This window comes from Cimex lectularius, unplaced genomic scaffold (genome assembly GCF_000648675.2).
Source record: "Cimex lectularius strain Harlan isolate CLEC.00 unplaced genomic scaffold, Clec_2.1 scaffold8, whole genome shotgun sequence".
In the NCBI taxonomy this organism is placed as follows: Eukaryota; Metazoa; Arthropoda; class Insecta; order Hemiptera; family Cimicidae; genus Cimex; species Cimex lectularius.
In genome coordinates, this window is record NW_019392656.1 from 3562517 (window position 1) to 3577576 (window position 15060).

At 35.6% G+C, this 15060-nt stretch overlaps 3 protein-coding genes and 1 long non-coding RNA gene across 8 annotated transcripts in view; 2 read left to right on the top strand and 2 right to left on the bottom strand.

The window, feature by feature from the left end:
* The window catches only part of LOC106664623 (serine proteinase stubble), a 30960-nt gene extending 26769 nt beyond the window's left edge, over positions 1 to 4191 (top strand). For both annotated transcript variants that reach the window (XM_014390531.2, XM_014390532.2), the window contains exons 6-10: positions 720 to 796; positions 2739 to 2839; positions 2929 to 3197; positions 3261 to 3415; positions 3495 to 4191. In XM_014390531.2, the coding sequence (XP_014246017.1) occupies positions 720 to 796; positions 2739 to 2839; positions 2929 to 3197; positions 3261 to 3415; positions 3495 to 3656 (764 nt within the window). In that variant the 3' untranslated portion in view covers positions 3657 to 4191. The remainder of the gene's footprint in view (positions 1 to 719; positions 797 to 2738; positions 2840 to 2928; positions 3198 to 3260; positions 3416 to 3494) is intronic.
* A 1353-nt stretch (positions 4192 to 5544) lies between these two features.
* On the bottom strand, positions 5545 to 7562 carry LOC106664578 (trichohyalin-like). Its single transcript, XM_014390429.2, has one exon. It carries the CDS (start codon positions 7206 to 7208, stop codon positions 5607 to 5609), a length of 1602 nt encoding a protein of 533 aa, XP_014245915.1. The 5' UTR covers positions 7209 to 7562; the 3' UTR covers positions 5545 to 5606.
* Positions 7563 to 7599: 37 nt separating this feature from the next.
* LOC106664576 (synaptonemal complex protein 1) lies at positions 7600 to 14188 on the top strand. 4 transcript variants are annotated; one of them, XM_014390425.2, is made up of 10 exons: positions 7600 to 7762; positions 9175 to 9320; positions 9378 to 9538; positions 10823 to 10950; positions 11006 to 11155; positions 11211 to 11399; positions 11455 to 11580; positions 11657 to 11763; positions 13246 to 13345; positions 13406 to 14188. In XM_014390425.2, exons 2-10 carry the CDS (start codon positions 9235 to 9237, stop codon positions 14168 to 14170), a joined length of 1812 nt encoding a protein of 603 aa, XP_014245911.1. In that variant the 5' UTR covers positions 7600 to 7762; positions 9175 to 9234; the 3' UTR covers positions 14171 to 14188. The 4 variants fall into 4 exon arrangements, with proteins under 4 accessions (XP_014245911.1, XP_014245912.1, XP_014245914.1 ...); XM_014390426.1 differs by lacking the exon at positions 7600 to 7762 and adding an exon at positions 8869 to 8954; XM_014390428.1 differs by lacking the exons at positions 7600 to 7762; positions 9175 to 9320; positions 9378 to 9538 and adding an exon at positions 9707 to 9987.
* LOC106664579 lies at positions 9247 to 10206 on the bottom strand. Its single transcript, XR_001340205.2, has 2 exons — positions 10044 to 10206; positions 9247 to 9615 (listed from the first exon to the last, which is right to left on the bottom strand). It is a non-coding gene; the product is annotated as an uncharacterized LOC106664579 (long non-coding RNA).
* Positions 14189 to 15060: the final 872 nt, after the last annotated feature.

The following is a 15060-nucleotide window of genomic DNA, read 5'->3' on the forward strand; positions in this document are numbered from 1 at the left end:
TAAATTTTTAAATTAACGCTAAAATATAGCTTTATGCATTTTTAAATATATGAAGACTTTAAAATGTCTAATTTTTCCATTAACTTAATAATAGTAGACAAAAATTGTCTTTCGCTCTTTCTTATGAAGTTATTTTGATTATATAGTAAACATATAAAGTATAAAATTCTTCACAAATAAACAAAATCTGAGATCATTTCTTTAATGCTAGTTTATTATTTACTAACTTAAATTTTGCTTATGGGGACTGCCATGAGTTTACCTTTGAAAGGGGGGGGGTGAACAGTAGCTCTTCTGATAATGTTTTAAAGTGATAAAGTACTATTGCTCAATGGCTCACTTAATGGAACAAATGGATCAAATATAAGATTTGTTGAAAAGTCAAAAAGAAACGGGAAAGTTTTGGGTTTTTTTTAAAACAATTTTCAACCAAGTTACAATCTTGTAAAAGCTTTGGTTTTTGCACTCGAGAAGCTTCTGGATAATTTCCACATCGCTTCGTTATACCGCATGACGCTTTTTGTACCTGATAGTTATTGATTTTTTTTATATTCTTGTTGTGTTTTTTTGTGCAAAACCGCAATGGGTCACGGCCGGCCAGGATTTTGGACCCGACCAACACGTGCGATGCCGTAGTGGTTTGGTGGGGTCCAATTCTCGTTGATCGGCGAGCCAGTCTGTGATGGTCGCTCTGAACACCACCCTCTTTCTGCTTACAGTTTGCGGTCGTCGCCTTTTCCCCGAGGCCAGGATCGTCGGAGGGCAGGTCAGCGGCTTCGGAAAATGGCCTTGGCAAGTAAGTAACCTCAGGACTTTGTGTAATTAACAATTAAAGGACAATAACGAAAAGTAGAGCGATTAAGACTTACTTTGTGGAAGACAATGAAAGTAAAAATCCAGATACAAAAAGGAAAACCTGAAAAAGAACAGGCTTAGTACATAACTTTTCAGAAAGGTCGACCAAGCTTAAAGTGTAAAATTTGATAATTTGTTTATAAACAAACTTGCAATTTGAACTTTTCGAGGTCGCGTGAGTGTCAAAGCTTGGAACGCTCCCAAAAGACCTTTCGCCGGTTGAATGAAAAGTTCAGTACTTGACGGGGTGCTTGACTCCGGAGGATGTACCAAATGTACCGGGACGCCCACGCGGCAAAAATCCTTTGTGGGCCCGATGCGGATTTCAGTAAAGCCACACTTAAAATAATTGTTGGAATAATGAATCGGGACCAGTACTCGAGGAAGGAGGGCAAGACGTACTAATCTACCAAAAATTATCATTGCAACATGTTCCTGAACGCTACTTAAAAATAAATTTTACAATGGGATTTTCCGATTGATTAGCTCCAATTAAGACGCTTTTCTTTTATTTCCACGATGTTCTTCACTTTGGCTCTCTTTGAGAAAATTGCTTCCTTTGATCAGATTATCAAGAAAGATAAGAACTCACTCCATTCAAATTATTCAAAATTTTCCAGAATGTTTTACAGTAACTGGTTAATTATAAACGTACAATATTGAGGCTGATTGGCTAAATCATGTCGACTTAGTGTTTTTGACCTGGTTTTTAAAATTTAAATTAAATTATATTTGGGCTTTAAGAAAATAAACACTGAGACTGTCGTTCTTATTGCATCCTGCAGCACCATCTTACATCTAATTATGAAATTTTGTTCAAATAAAACTAAGTTCAACAACATATTAAGCAGTGTAAAAATACTATAAATCTAGTTTTCGAAGAATTGACGAGATGAGGCAGATTTGTACTTTTGTTCTTGTGTTCCATAAAGCTTCTACCTAATTCCGAATTGTTTATCCCTTCAACAACAACATTTAAAATCCCATTGTAAAACACAATAATACATTAATTCAAAAAGTTATATTCTTTACAGAGCTACAAGTAAATAAATATAATCGAAATAATAATCAAACGATGCATAAAAGTTTTACACCAATGAAACGAAAAATGTATACATTTTTTTTTAAATTTTAATCCTCAAAAAAGTTCCTTGATAAGATTAAATTTTAGCTTTAGATTTGAGATTATTTTTTCTATTTTGTCGTGTATTGGCTGGATTGCACACACTCATATGCTACTGAATGGTTCAATTTTAATTGAACCTGAAGAATTAATTTAACATACAGAGTTTCTATGTTGGAATTGATCACTTTTGAATTGTTTCAATTGTTTTGTTGAAGTCGTGAGGAGCTGTCAAGAATGAGGTAGTTTAGAAAAACACCTTTTTGCTGTCGTTTCGACCTTTACTCGGGTCATCTTCAGGGCATAAGGTGGGTGCTATTCTTGTGATGTCATATTGGTTTTGTGTGAAAGTGTTGTGAACTTTATATGTGACTCAACACTTTCTCACAAAACCAATATGACACCACAAGAACAGTACACATTTTATTCCCTGAAGATGACACGAATAAAGGTCGAAACTTCGGCAAAAAAAATGAAAAAGGTTTTTTCTAAACTACCTCATTCTTGATCGCTCCTCACAACTTCAACAAATTATGAAAAAACAGGTTTCAATAATATTTTTGGATTTGGAAGTACCAATTGGAAGTAACAGTTTTAAATCCAAAGATGTATTTTTTTTGCAAATTCAGCGTCTTAGTTTTACAAAAAACGCTTCAGACACATGCATTCTTTTATAATTTAAAAATTCAATACTAAAACAATTAATATAAAAATTAGCTTCTTTGAGTTCGTTATTCAACTGTTAAATTTTCAATTTCAGATTTCTTTGAGGCAGTGGAGGACATCGACGTTCCTCCATAAGTGCGGCGCGGCGTTGCTGAACGAAAACTGGGCAATCACCGCAGCGCATTGCGTTGAAAAGTCAGTATTTACAAGATCCTTACAGTTAGTTTTATGGGCGAACATTTCTTTTTATATGGGAAGATTCATTTTTGCCTAATGGATTTCAGTGTACCACCAAGTGACCTTCTCTTACGTTTGGGCGAGCACGACTTGTCGACGGAAGAAGAGCCGTACGGTTACGAAGAAAGGAGGGTGCAGATCGTCGCCTCTCATCCCCAGTTCGACCCCAGGACTTTCGAGTACGACCTCGCACTGCTCAGATTCTACGAGCCGGTGACATTCCAGCCCAACATCATCCCGGTCTGCGTACCGGAGGACGATACCAATTTCGTCGGCTCCACGGCCTTCGTCACCGGCTGGGGTCGGCTTTATGAAGGTACAACTTGAAAACTCCAATCAAATCTTCTTTATTTAAGTTTCTTGTTTTTGTTTGTTTTAGACGGTCCGTTGCCGAGCATTCTCCAAGAAGTCTCAGTCCCGGTCATCAACAACACACTGTGCGAGACGATGTACAGGGCCGCGGGTTACATAGAACACATACCGGATATATTCATATGCGCCGGTTGGAAAAAAGGGGGCTTCGATTCTTGTGAAGTAATTGACATTTTATGCCATTTTTCATAAATCTTTAAGGTTTTCAATCGAAAAATTATTAATATGATATGTTTTCCAGGGCGATTCGGGCGGACCGATGGTTATCCAACGGCCGGACAGAAGATGGCTCCTCGCCGGAGTGATATCCTGGGGGATCGGATGTGCGGAGCCGAATCAACCCGGAGTCTACACAAGGATATCCCAGTTCAGACACTGGATAAACCAGATCCTTCAGTTTTAAGCGCCCCTCCTGCTACTGAACTGAGAAATTTACTGGTCATTATGTTAACGATAATGTCGATTTTTTAACTTGATTTACTTAATTCGAACAGACTTCTTACATTCTCTCCAGGTCATTTTTTTCAATTAAGGAAGAGCAGAGTTTCCCTAGATTGAAAACGGTCTAAGAACACAAAAATAGGATGACCAATTGGAGAAAAAAGGCGAATCGTAAAACAAAAATTATAATTAAAACTATTAGACTCTGCACGCGAGATATGATTCTTCCTTAAACGACAAGTCATGATCGATTATCGATTGGTCATCCTATTTTTGTGTTCTCAGACCGTTTTCAATCTAGAGAAACTCTGCTCTTCCCTAATTGAAAAAAATGACCATAGAGAATATAAGAAGTCTGTTGGAATTAATAAATCAAGTTAAAAAATACTCCTACTTTAAGTCTACTTTTATTTTATGAACAAGGACAGCAACAGAATATTGTTCTTCAAAAGAAATTTAACATTGTGATATTGTGTATGTAAATATTGTTTATAGAAAAGGCAATTAATATATTTAATTAAACTTTATTTATACCAAAATTTCTAAATTTAATATGTCCTTCCATGGACAATTTTTATGTTCTTACTGTTTGATTGATAGCGTTCCTCAGTGTTTTTAAAAAATATTTTTATGATTAATTTAATTTGGACGTCTACTGGGGTCAACACAATCAGACTTTTGGAAATTGAAATTGTGTATAATACATGGAGATAATCCAATATTTATTTATATTCGTATTTTTTATTTAAATCAACAATCGTTTTATAGAAAAGTGTAAATAACAGGAAAATAAGTGCTAGTGTGATAAAACGTTGTAAAAGATGACAAATTATTTATTTAAATTAAGTATAATATTTTTTACTGTTATTCTTTTATTTTTTCTAGTCAAACTACCCCCACATCCTCAACAATTCAGACAGTTTAAAAACTTACAAACGATAAAGGGGCGTCGGTGGTCGCAACGGTTTAGGCGTTGACTGTAAGGTAAAGGTCCCGGGTTCGAATCCAGAGGCCCTGCATGCGAACCCGATCTACAAATAGGCATTTTTTTTCAAAAACACCGGCACCCTGATGGTTGATATGACCGCTGTTGAAAACCCCGTAAGAATAAAAATAAATAAATAAGTACAAGGGATAAAACTGTTTTACATAAACAGCTAATGAAAACCAAGCATAAAGTTGTCTAAATTATATTCCATGAGCCTTTGTAAGCATGGCATATTCAGATGTTTGGTCGAATATTATTGATTAAAAATATTTTTTAACAAATCTCTCAAAACATTTGGTTAGGGATGGTTAGGGATGGCAAAAGGTTATGGATACTATAAACGGCCATGTTGTAAAGATAATGGAATAAATAATTAAAATTAACATGAAAATTACCCTTTATCCTGTAATATTTTTGACAATCCGTTTGGTCAAACTAGAATATTTAAAAATGTGTACCGATTCACAAAGCTTAGATGTGCCAACTGTTTTTTTTTTCTCTTCGGCTAGATGTGCCCAGAATCTTTCAAAAATAGAATGTTTTCAGAAGATTGTCGCAAGATTGAAGGAAAAGGCTAAATTTCCTTGATCTTGAAAATTTTCAAGATAAATATTCAACGACTAAAGCGCATTAGTACAGTTAGACGAAATACGCCTTTTGACTAATATTTTTTCGTGAATTTCGTGGGAGGTTAAGTACACATGAAAAAGATATAATGTCAAATTTATCATAAAGAAATAAAATATATGGAATTATGCCAGAATGTTGCAGGATTGCCAACATATTTTGTTAATTTTGACACAGCATACAACCAAAATACTAGTATACAATTTTAAGAAAGAAAGAACACCGTTTTAACTCATGATTTTAAGCGCCAATCGAGCAGCCATGTCATTCTATGCTGTTTGCCCAGTGGTCGGTAAACTAGCAGTTCCGAAAAGCGTGTAAGAAAGGGTGTCGAAGGCCCTCACGGGGTTCGTTCATGAGGATGCGGGATTTTTCTAGGAGTTCCCGTTCTTGTTGTTTTTTCTGTTCGATCCAGTTCCTGTTTTCTTCCGCTGCTCTTCTTTCCAGCTCTTTCTCGTATGTGGTCTGTTCCATCAAACTGGCCAGGTGTTTTTCATGCATATCGGCGACGTCTTTGTCCTTGGCTTTGTCCAGTTGGTCGTTCTGCTGCCACCTGAAGTTCGAGTATTCGGCGAGGAGGGCTCGTTCTTTCTTTTCTGTTTCCGCTTTCATCTTGTTATCTTGGACTTGTTTGGCCCTGTTCTCATATACCTCTTTCATCAAGGTTTCTCTGGCTTTTTTCGCTTTATCTCTGTTGATCTTCCTCATGAGGTCGATTCTTTTCATCTCTTCAGCGATCAGGACTTCGAGCTCTTTTTCGTCTTGCTGGGCATTCCGCTTGAACTGATCCACCGATTCTTTGAACGTGTCCAATTCTCGCCTCTCGGCCATGCGTTCGTCCTTGATCTGTGCCAATTCTTCTGCGATTTCCCGGGCGTTCTGCTTCCTCAGCTCCAGGTCGAATAAGAGTTCTTCCTCTGCCGCTTTCTTCTGGTTCCTCTTGTTCTCCTCGATCTGGGCGAGAATCGCCTGCCTCCTCTTCATTTTCGCCATCGCGTCCCGCTTCTGAAAAATGGCCTCGTCTTCTTTAAACATTTCGTTCATCTTTTTCCAGAACACCATTTCCTCCTGTTTCAACTCCTGTTCGAATTCCCTCGTCCTGCGTTGGCCCAGCAACTGTTTCCTCAATATGTCATCGCTATGACCGTAATTTTTCGAAACCGATTGCCTTTTTTCGTAATCGAGGACTTCCGCTTTCGCTCGTTCCCATTTGTCCATCACATACGACCACATTTGTTCCTCTTCCTTTTCTTTCATTTGGGCCAAAACTTTGTCCTTCATTTGGAACTCGTTGATTTTCGTGCAATATCTTTTATTTTCTCTAAACAGCATCCTTCTGTATTCGTCTGAAGACTCCTTGAGAATTTTTTCGTAAGCCTCTTGTGCTTGTTTTCCTCTTTCTAGTTTCTGCCTTCCTTCGATCTGGTTTGCCAGAGCCACCTTATCCTGGTAGATGCGGTGAGCGCTCTGCTGGGCCTTTTCGATAAATTCGTGGGTCAACGATACTTCCTCTTCCAACAAAGCCACTTTAAGCTTGTTTTTCTTTTCCAACAGGTCTTCGTCTGCTTTTTTCATCCCGATGTCGACGAGACCTTTTATTTTACTCATTAGGATGTGATCGTCCGCTCCTGACCAAAACTTGACCCGGAAATTTTCCATCTCTTCTTCCTTATTTTTAGCTAAGGTCTGATTTTTCAACGCCCTCTTTGCTTCCCTGGCGGCGATCGCTTCCAACGTGATCCTGGCTTGTTTGTTCCTCAAAAACACTCCACAAGCCCCCGAAGGCCCTACGATATCCCTTGTCGTGTACTTTGAAATCTCGATGCCCTTCATCGGGTCGCTGCATTGCCTCTCGGGGCTTTCCTCGACCTGGCTAAAACACTTCATTATTTCGCTCATTTTAAAACTATTACAGAAACAAGGAGCAGAATCGAGGAGTCCTAACAAAATAAAATAAAAATTTATTGTATAAAACAAATGCCATCAGCAAATACGCTCGAACCATGTGTTAACGCGTTTCTTGTATTGTATAGGTTCTTGTCAGTTCTTCAAAATATATTTTTACTCGATTAAATGCTTAGTATAACAGGTCTAATTAACCAAGGAATCAACTATTCTAAAATTATACTATGAGAACTGGTAGTTCTTGAATATTTCGTCGTAGGACTGAATTCCGGTTCTACCATTGTTTAAGACCATCAGTACTTTATCTGTACAACCAATTGGCTAGAAAATGATGCAGGACAAAAAATTTGGCTCTTTAACAACCACAAGAAAATATCTGTATAAGGCACGTGAGTCACACATGAAGGACATGTGTGAAGCGCTTTGTGTTTACAGAATATCATCCAATAAAACAGTTACAGAAAATTCGACACATTGAGCCTACCGTCAACGTTGCACAATTTCATTAAAGCAGACCACAAAGAGGAACAAATACAGTATAAAATTAGGTAAGACAAAAAAAAAAAAAAATAGTAGGGAACTTGTTTTAAAAATTAGATCAAACTATGCCACTGTCTTGCTTATTGTTTACATACTTTCATGAGTTTACCTATGCTTGGACTATTGTCTTTAGACAAAATGTTTACACGAGCTTCTCAAAATTTGTGAAAGGTTGTCAAACAAGTCTGACAGGTAAATTTTATATCCAGCCATTTTCCTGCACTTTTTACGTTTTATTTTTAATGTTTTTTGGCCAACGCCTTGAGGTATAAAAGTCAGCCGAGCACCACGTCGTGACTATTGATTGGTGCAGTTTTTGCTTTAGTGCGCGACCGAGCGGATCGTCGGGATCAGCCAATGTCCCGGTTTAGCGCATCGATACGGCGAAGGAAAAAAATCATTTTACAAGAATTAGCCGCCATATCTTTTATACAACGGTGTTTCTGCCATTTCATGAACCAGTTACTAATTATCCTACTTTTTTCTCTGAGTTCAATTGCTCGAAATAGCCATGGAACATATCGTCCAACATTTTTGTCATCTTTATTACTAGATACGAGAAGGACTTGCGTTTTTACACCTTCGTTCGTTTGTCTTAAAAATTTTACATGAAAAAATATTGAACACTAGAAACTAGCTAAGAGCTGCAGGCATCTTATAACAAAAACTTATAAAATGTGACCTGCAAATCTTTAATTTTGTATTTTGTTTGATTTAACTAATTCAACTTGTAAATAAAACTAGCAACAAAAAGTTAGATCCCAAAAGTTAATCTAAATTTAAATCATTTTATGTCATGACAAAGTTTATTTTCATTGTTACAAACGAGCATCAATTACTTGAAAGAAACAGCGTTGCACGTGTATGGCCAATCCTCTCACACCAAGACAAATTTGAAGAAGTTGACTGATCGACTGATTCAGGATTTTTGCTTGTGGGATTTCGTTTATCCTTAAAAACAGTTTCCATAGTTACTAATAATCCCAAAAGACCTTCATATCTAAATTGATTTTACATATTGTCTGTCTACAACAAAATGCACACAATTTACATATAAAAGTATTGCCTTTTTCTTATAAATATACAAAGAGTTTTAATTTTTTTTTTAACATATTCAGAAAGAAAATAAATTGTTCGATTTAGATAGCTAGAGTTTTAAAAAGTTTTGAAGAACTAAACAAGAATCCGTTGCCTAGGAAGGTAGTAAATATAAACAAGTTCTAGTTGTAAGTTTTTTTCTCAAAAAAAAAAAAAAAAAAATGGAATTAGTGGATTGTGTAAAGCAAAGTTTATTACTTGTATGTAAAAAAAATTAAAATCAATAACAATTTTTTCAATAACATAATTTAGCATTAATGTATAGTCATTGTTAAATAATTACAATCTACCTAACATAAAACAAAAAAAAATGTGTGTTTAGCTGTGTCTATGTTGCGTTTCCATTTGGATTAGATAGACTGTGAATGAAAATAAAACAAAAATGACAAAGAAGTGTCAGTCCGATAATCCTTTATTTAAAATCATCGTGACAGAAGACACCAGTTTGGTTGAAAATGGAAAAACTAGGTATGCTTGAAACGGCCGTTTACCATGGTTGTTGCTAAAGTTTTGTAATCCTTGTAGTTATCATTTGGGGGCAAGGGAAAAATGTCCCAAAGAAACACAAAGTGAATTAACATTGAACACACTGAACATGGCTTCAGGCGACAAAAGTATCAAAGAGAAGAAAAATGTAGCTGTCGGCACCTTTCAACGAGTCTTGAAGAAAAGTTATATCAGAAAAGGTAGGTCTTGCATATGCTTGTAACTTTTTTCTTTTTACGTCTTATCAAAAGCTTCTAAATTAATCCAAGAGCGATAGCTTAAAATAAAAACATAAAATTAAAAATCGTTTAGCTGAAAATGAAAAATTCTCCATTAATATAAATATGAATCATAAGTATTACCATATAGTAATCATATTTTAAAACATTTTAAAATTTTGTTTTATTTGCACAATAGAATTGATGAGTTTGTCTATAAAATAAATTATAGTTTGCATTCCGAATTAAATAGAAATCAAATTTTTCTTGTTTAAAACCAATAAATTTTTGCTTTTATAATTTTTGACAGTTTGAAATGTGAATGGTTTTTCTCTAAATTCTGTGTTGGTGAACAAGTCGAACAGAGCTGGAATAGCGTCTTAATTACTCTCTAGTTGTTGCATAACAAAAGCCAGAATCTTCAAAAATGGGTATGTTGCTGAACAATAAAAAATATATTGAGGATAGACAATTTTCAGAAACATACCTGGCCATCTCCTTTTATTTCCAAAAAATTCTAGTTAGAAAACACACAACTGCAATGGCTTTGCCAAAGCCATATGTGACACATTTTTATTATAAACAAAAACTACAGCTTACAATTCAATTTTACAACACCACAGAATTGTGTATTATAAGTAAAATTGATCATACATTTATTTCAGATGAATAAATATATAAAAATTGTTATCATATGCATGTTTCCCTAAAAGCTTGATTTTTATTTTTGTTTATTTTTTTCTTTTTTATTACTACTTCAAAATATTTTTCGACTGCTGCATTTGTTAAATCGATTTGTCCTGGTACTAAAACAAAAATAAAAACATGTTAAAAGTTTTAATAAATGTACATAGCCAGGTTCATTGGCAGTTTACCAAAGTTTTCAACACATGGCGATAAAGAATTTTTTTTTAAATAGTGTCTAGGTGGAGCAGGGCACACAACATTATACGATTATATAATTTATTAAGAGATCCCTTTTTTCTCAGAGCAGGGTGTAGCTTGGTAATCAAGCTTTAAGTTCAAAAACCTCAAATATAAAGCCACGTTTTTTTCTGTTTAACCATCATGGTTATTGCTGGATATACAAGTTAGTGCCTTCTGTGTAATTCCAAAGTTTCTTGGCATATTATTGCATTTTAAACAAGCCTAGATGAAAGCTAAACTTGTACTGGCTTCTGATACAATTTTTTGAATTTTGACGTTTAATTCCTTGGAAATTGATTGGATAAGCAAGCTCTGTCTAAATTTCTTTTCATTTTTCAGTACCAAACCCATATCTACGGAAGCTGGCTCCAATCGGAATTGAAAAAAAGGCTTCAGAGAAGCATTATGACTCGATTAGAATTAAGGAACTTCACAACAAATTGTTTGAAGTCAAATCACAATTGGAAGTGGGTACAAACATCTCTTTGCAATTACACAAACTAATCACATTAATTTTTCCAGGAGGCGCAAAAGGAGAATGTCCAGCTGAAAACGTTACAGAAACGGCAAGAGGTCGAAATAAAAAAACTAGAGGACTCAAAGGCAGAGATGCCCAGGATGGTCAAGGGATACCAAGAGGATCACAGGATAATGACCATCAAACTGAAAGAGGTAATGTCGAAAATGTGCCAAAGGCGTAAAGTGTTTATCGAGGAAATTTGTGCAGTTCAAACAGAACAACCGTGAGCTTGAGAGGAGGATAAAACAAAAGGACGAGGAGATTATATCTCTTAAACTACAAAATACACATCTCGTAAAATTGACTAAAGATAGAAACCTGTTGGAGAGGGAAAAACTCATGAAAAAGGTTCAGCAGCTCGAGGCTCAAGTTTGTTCTCTCGAAGATGCAAATAAGGTAAAAACCAAATATGTTAAATATATATTGATATACTATTCTTTTTCTTCCAAAGAAACTAAGTAAAAAATTGGAGCTTGAAGAGAAGCGGATGAACTCAATACTAAGGCTAGAAATAACTAAACATAGAGAAACAAAAAATCATCTTGCACAAGTCTTAAAATCAATGGAAGTTTTACAGGTCTATATTTTATATGTTATTATTTTTTTAAATATTCCATTACAAATAAGAAATAACTTTTATTTCTTTATATTAGGGGAGAAACAACATAAATTATATTACACCGCAAACAAAGAAAACTGCACCTGCCAAAGTACTTGAGGAAAATCCTTCAGCGTCATCCGTCAACATTAACAAAGGAAGGTAATATATTTTTTGTAAATTTCTCCATGTTGTCTGCGGTGTGATGAACCTGAAATTTTGTAATTACAGTTATTATTTGTTACCGTCATTTTGGTCTGCATAGACACAACAAATGTTGAAACATATCTGTCAGATCAACCTAGCAAGTAAAGGCAGAACAAAATGGCCGATGTATGACCAAATTTCAGTAATTTATATAACTGCATGAAAACTAAAATGTTAGATAATTTTACAAATAAACTTTTTTATCCTTTGTTAATATTGTGTATGGCCCTACTATGAATCTCTTCACGTGCCTCATGCTTGGGCTGTTGCTCCACCAAGTTTTGAACTCGACAATTTTTGGATGTATCCTTTTTTTGTGGCCAAGTGCTAAGAGCCACAGTAGGATTTGGGGCTTAGGGAATTCATATTGGCTCTTTTTTTTGGTCAAAATTACATTTTTTTATTGCCTCTTTAACCTGAGGTCATTGGTGTCACTGACTTCTGTCAGGCAGAACAATCCCATGTGCTTTTTGCCTTTACCTCAAGCCTTAGCTTTCGCTGATCAGAGAAAATGACCACTTTTCTGGAATGTAGGAAAAAGGAAGACTTCTTATTTCTCTGGAGCAGGGTTCAATTGCGATTATTTCATAATGGAAAACTGTATCGAACCTAAGTTTAAAGTCAGTTGAGTCTTCAGGTACAACTCAAGGACACCAACTCCTGTTATCTATTTTTGAGCTGTCGGTATACCTGTACATATTGACCTTCAGATGAGTTCTTTTGGCCCACCCTTCTGGTGTAAGTTCTTGTAAATAAAGTTGTATTTGGGAGTAGTGGCATTATTTGGCGTGCCTGGGATGGCATCTGACAGTATCTCTTCTCTCAGTTTTTGCTGTTCATTGTGAACCGCTCCTCTGGTATTTCCTTGGATTAGCAACACCTCCAAGTCCACAATTGTGGGCATTGTGGGATTGTGTGTCCACAAATCTTTGAGTGCCACCTAATAGCCTGATCACCTTGCGCTATTAATTCTTAATAGAAAGGAGGGAAAATTCAATGGTGCAGTTGAGATGGGAAGTTGGTGTCCAAGTGGATCGAGGTCACGGTAGCTCAAGTGGTAGAGCAGCAGCGTATCAAGCCGAAGATCGTGGGTTCGAATCCCGCTTGTGCCATTGACTTTTTTATCTCAACTAAAAACCTTAATTAATCTTAATAGAACTGTGATGTGTACTGTGTACTCATTATACCTATGTGCAAACAAAACTTTACCCTGCATGAATAATACCATAGAGTACAAAGTGTCCCATCACAACTTGGTTGCCATTCATACCTTGTGTTTGCATATACACACTTTTGTATGTGAAAACATTTAATTAACTGTAAATACAAAGTTATACTGATAAGGTTAACCAATTATTTTCCAATAGTAACTGCCTATTAACTGAATATTTTAATATAAATCATTGTTAAATATTAAAGTCCTTTTTTGTTTTTCAGAACTAAATCACGTGTAAAATTGGAGCGTAAAACTGTATCCAGCACCACATTAGATGTTACGGTGGATGCACCAGTGCAGTCTCCCAAGATTTGTCTTCCAGTAAGTAAAACTAAAAGTTTGTGTTTCTGTTTGAAAAATAATATATAAAATGAACTGCAGAGTATTGTACAACAAGAAACGAGAGAGTTGACAAAGGAAGAGCCGTTAGAACTGCAACCACCTGTGATAGAAGAACGAGTGGTAAAAAAAATTGACAACATCCTTCCAGAGAGTAACAACAGGATACAGTTCCCCGAGCTTGAATGCGATACGAATCACAACGGGGATATCTTTTCTGTAGATAATCTTGACTGGGACGAAATTAAAAAGTACGTCCATCCAAGGAAAGACGAACTGATAGTTAAAATTGAGAACATGTTTGCCAAAGAGCAAAACGATAATGTTGGCATCTGTGAGTTTGAGTACGATGAGCAGGTCAGCGGGTTCTTGCCGTCAGACCTGGACAAGAAAGACAGCATGACAAACTCAAGCGGGTTTTCTCAGATTTCAAACAAACAATCGTCAAATGACAGTGTAAAGGAGGACATAGGGAAAATCAATTCTCCTAGCAACCATAAAGACATCAGTTTGGAAAATCGCAAATCGTTAACGGCTATTTTGGGCATTCAGAATGATCCTTTCAGTGACCAATTCAGTCGTGACAATAGCATAGGTAGTGAAAGCACGACATATTCTGTCAATAAAAAGTTAACGATGCCGCAAGAACTATCCACAAGGGATGACAACATAGGCGTACCTAAAGATGATAATTTGTTCAAAACCGAACAAGATTTCAACCAGGCTAAAACTAAAAAGAACAAGAATGCAGACATACTAAAGTATATATTTGGGAAAGAATTGTTGTTTGAAGTCAATCCTGAATAAAATACTATGTAACATGGATATTTTATTTTTATATGATAACATGTTATTTATATAAATTGTTTTACTCAAATGCAATATTCTATTGGAAGCATTATTAAACTATACATATTATTTTTCTCCAAGTTAAGAAATTATCACCTGTGTGGGTTTTTTTTTTATTGTTACATTTATACAATGAAAAAAGTAAAAAGTATTTTCTGTAATGTATGTGTTCAAAAGTAATATTATTAAAGCACAATAAATAAATATTGTATCATTTTGTCAAAGCAAACCCGATTGTCAACTATTCCCTTACAAAATTAAAAGCGAGAAAAATATAGACAAATTAACTAAACAATATAAGGTATAAAAATTTTCAAATCAAAATACCTGGTAGAGCAGACTGGGAGAAAGAGATCCCAGATTCCCAGTTAATGCCATGTCTGATATATAGATGTCTCCAGAACCGAGCAAGGGTCAGGAGCTGTATTTATGGAAATAAACAAGGACTAAAATTTATATATGCCTTGAGCAATATAAAACTGTCTTTCAAGAGGAGGCAGTTGAACATTGAACATTGTGCTGAGAATAAAAAGTATTGCTAAGAGAAGAATAGCCATAAACTCAGACAGCTATATAGCACTGAGGGCAATTACTAGGCAATTGGTAAAGTCAGTGTGGGATTGCATTAGAGCCGTCCGACCTTGGAAAAAAAAAGCAAAATTACCCTTGTCAGGGTACCAGGGCATACAGGGCAAAGGGGCAGATAAATTGACCAAGGAAGGTTTGATGGCCCTGAACCCTATTATCATGTACCAAACAGCCAAAAACATGGATCCATCAAACAAATGATTAAAAATAAGTCTTCAATTCACTAGGAATGAAATCCTGGGCAGAGGCATGCAAAAAGT

Bases quoted from the DNA above. Each gene is read 5' to 3' on its own strand.
- LOC106664578 (XM_014390429.2), bottom strand. From the start codon at position 7,208: ATGAGCGAAATAATGAAGTGTTTTAGCCAGGTCGAGGAAAGCCCCGAG.
- LOC106664576 (XM_014390425.2), top strand. From the start codon at position 9,235: ATGACAAAGAAGTGTCAGTCCGATAATCCTTTATTTAAAATCATCGTG. The intron at 9,321-9,377 runs GTATGCTTGAAA...TAATCCTTGTAG, and splicing joins GTTGAAAATGGAAAAACTAG to TTATCATTTGGGGGCAAGGG. The intron at 11,581-11,656 runs GTCTATATTTTA...TCTTTATATTAG, and splicing joins AATCAATGGAAGTTTTACAG to GGGAGAAACAACATAAATTA.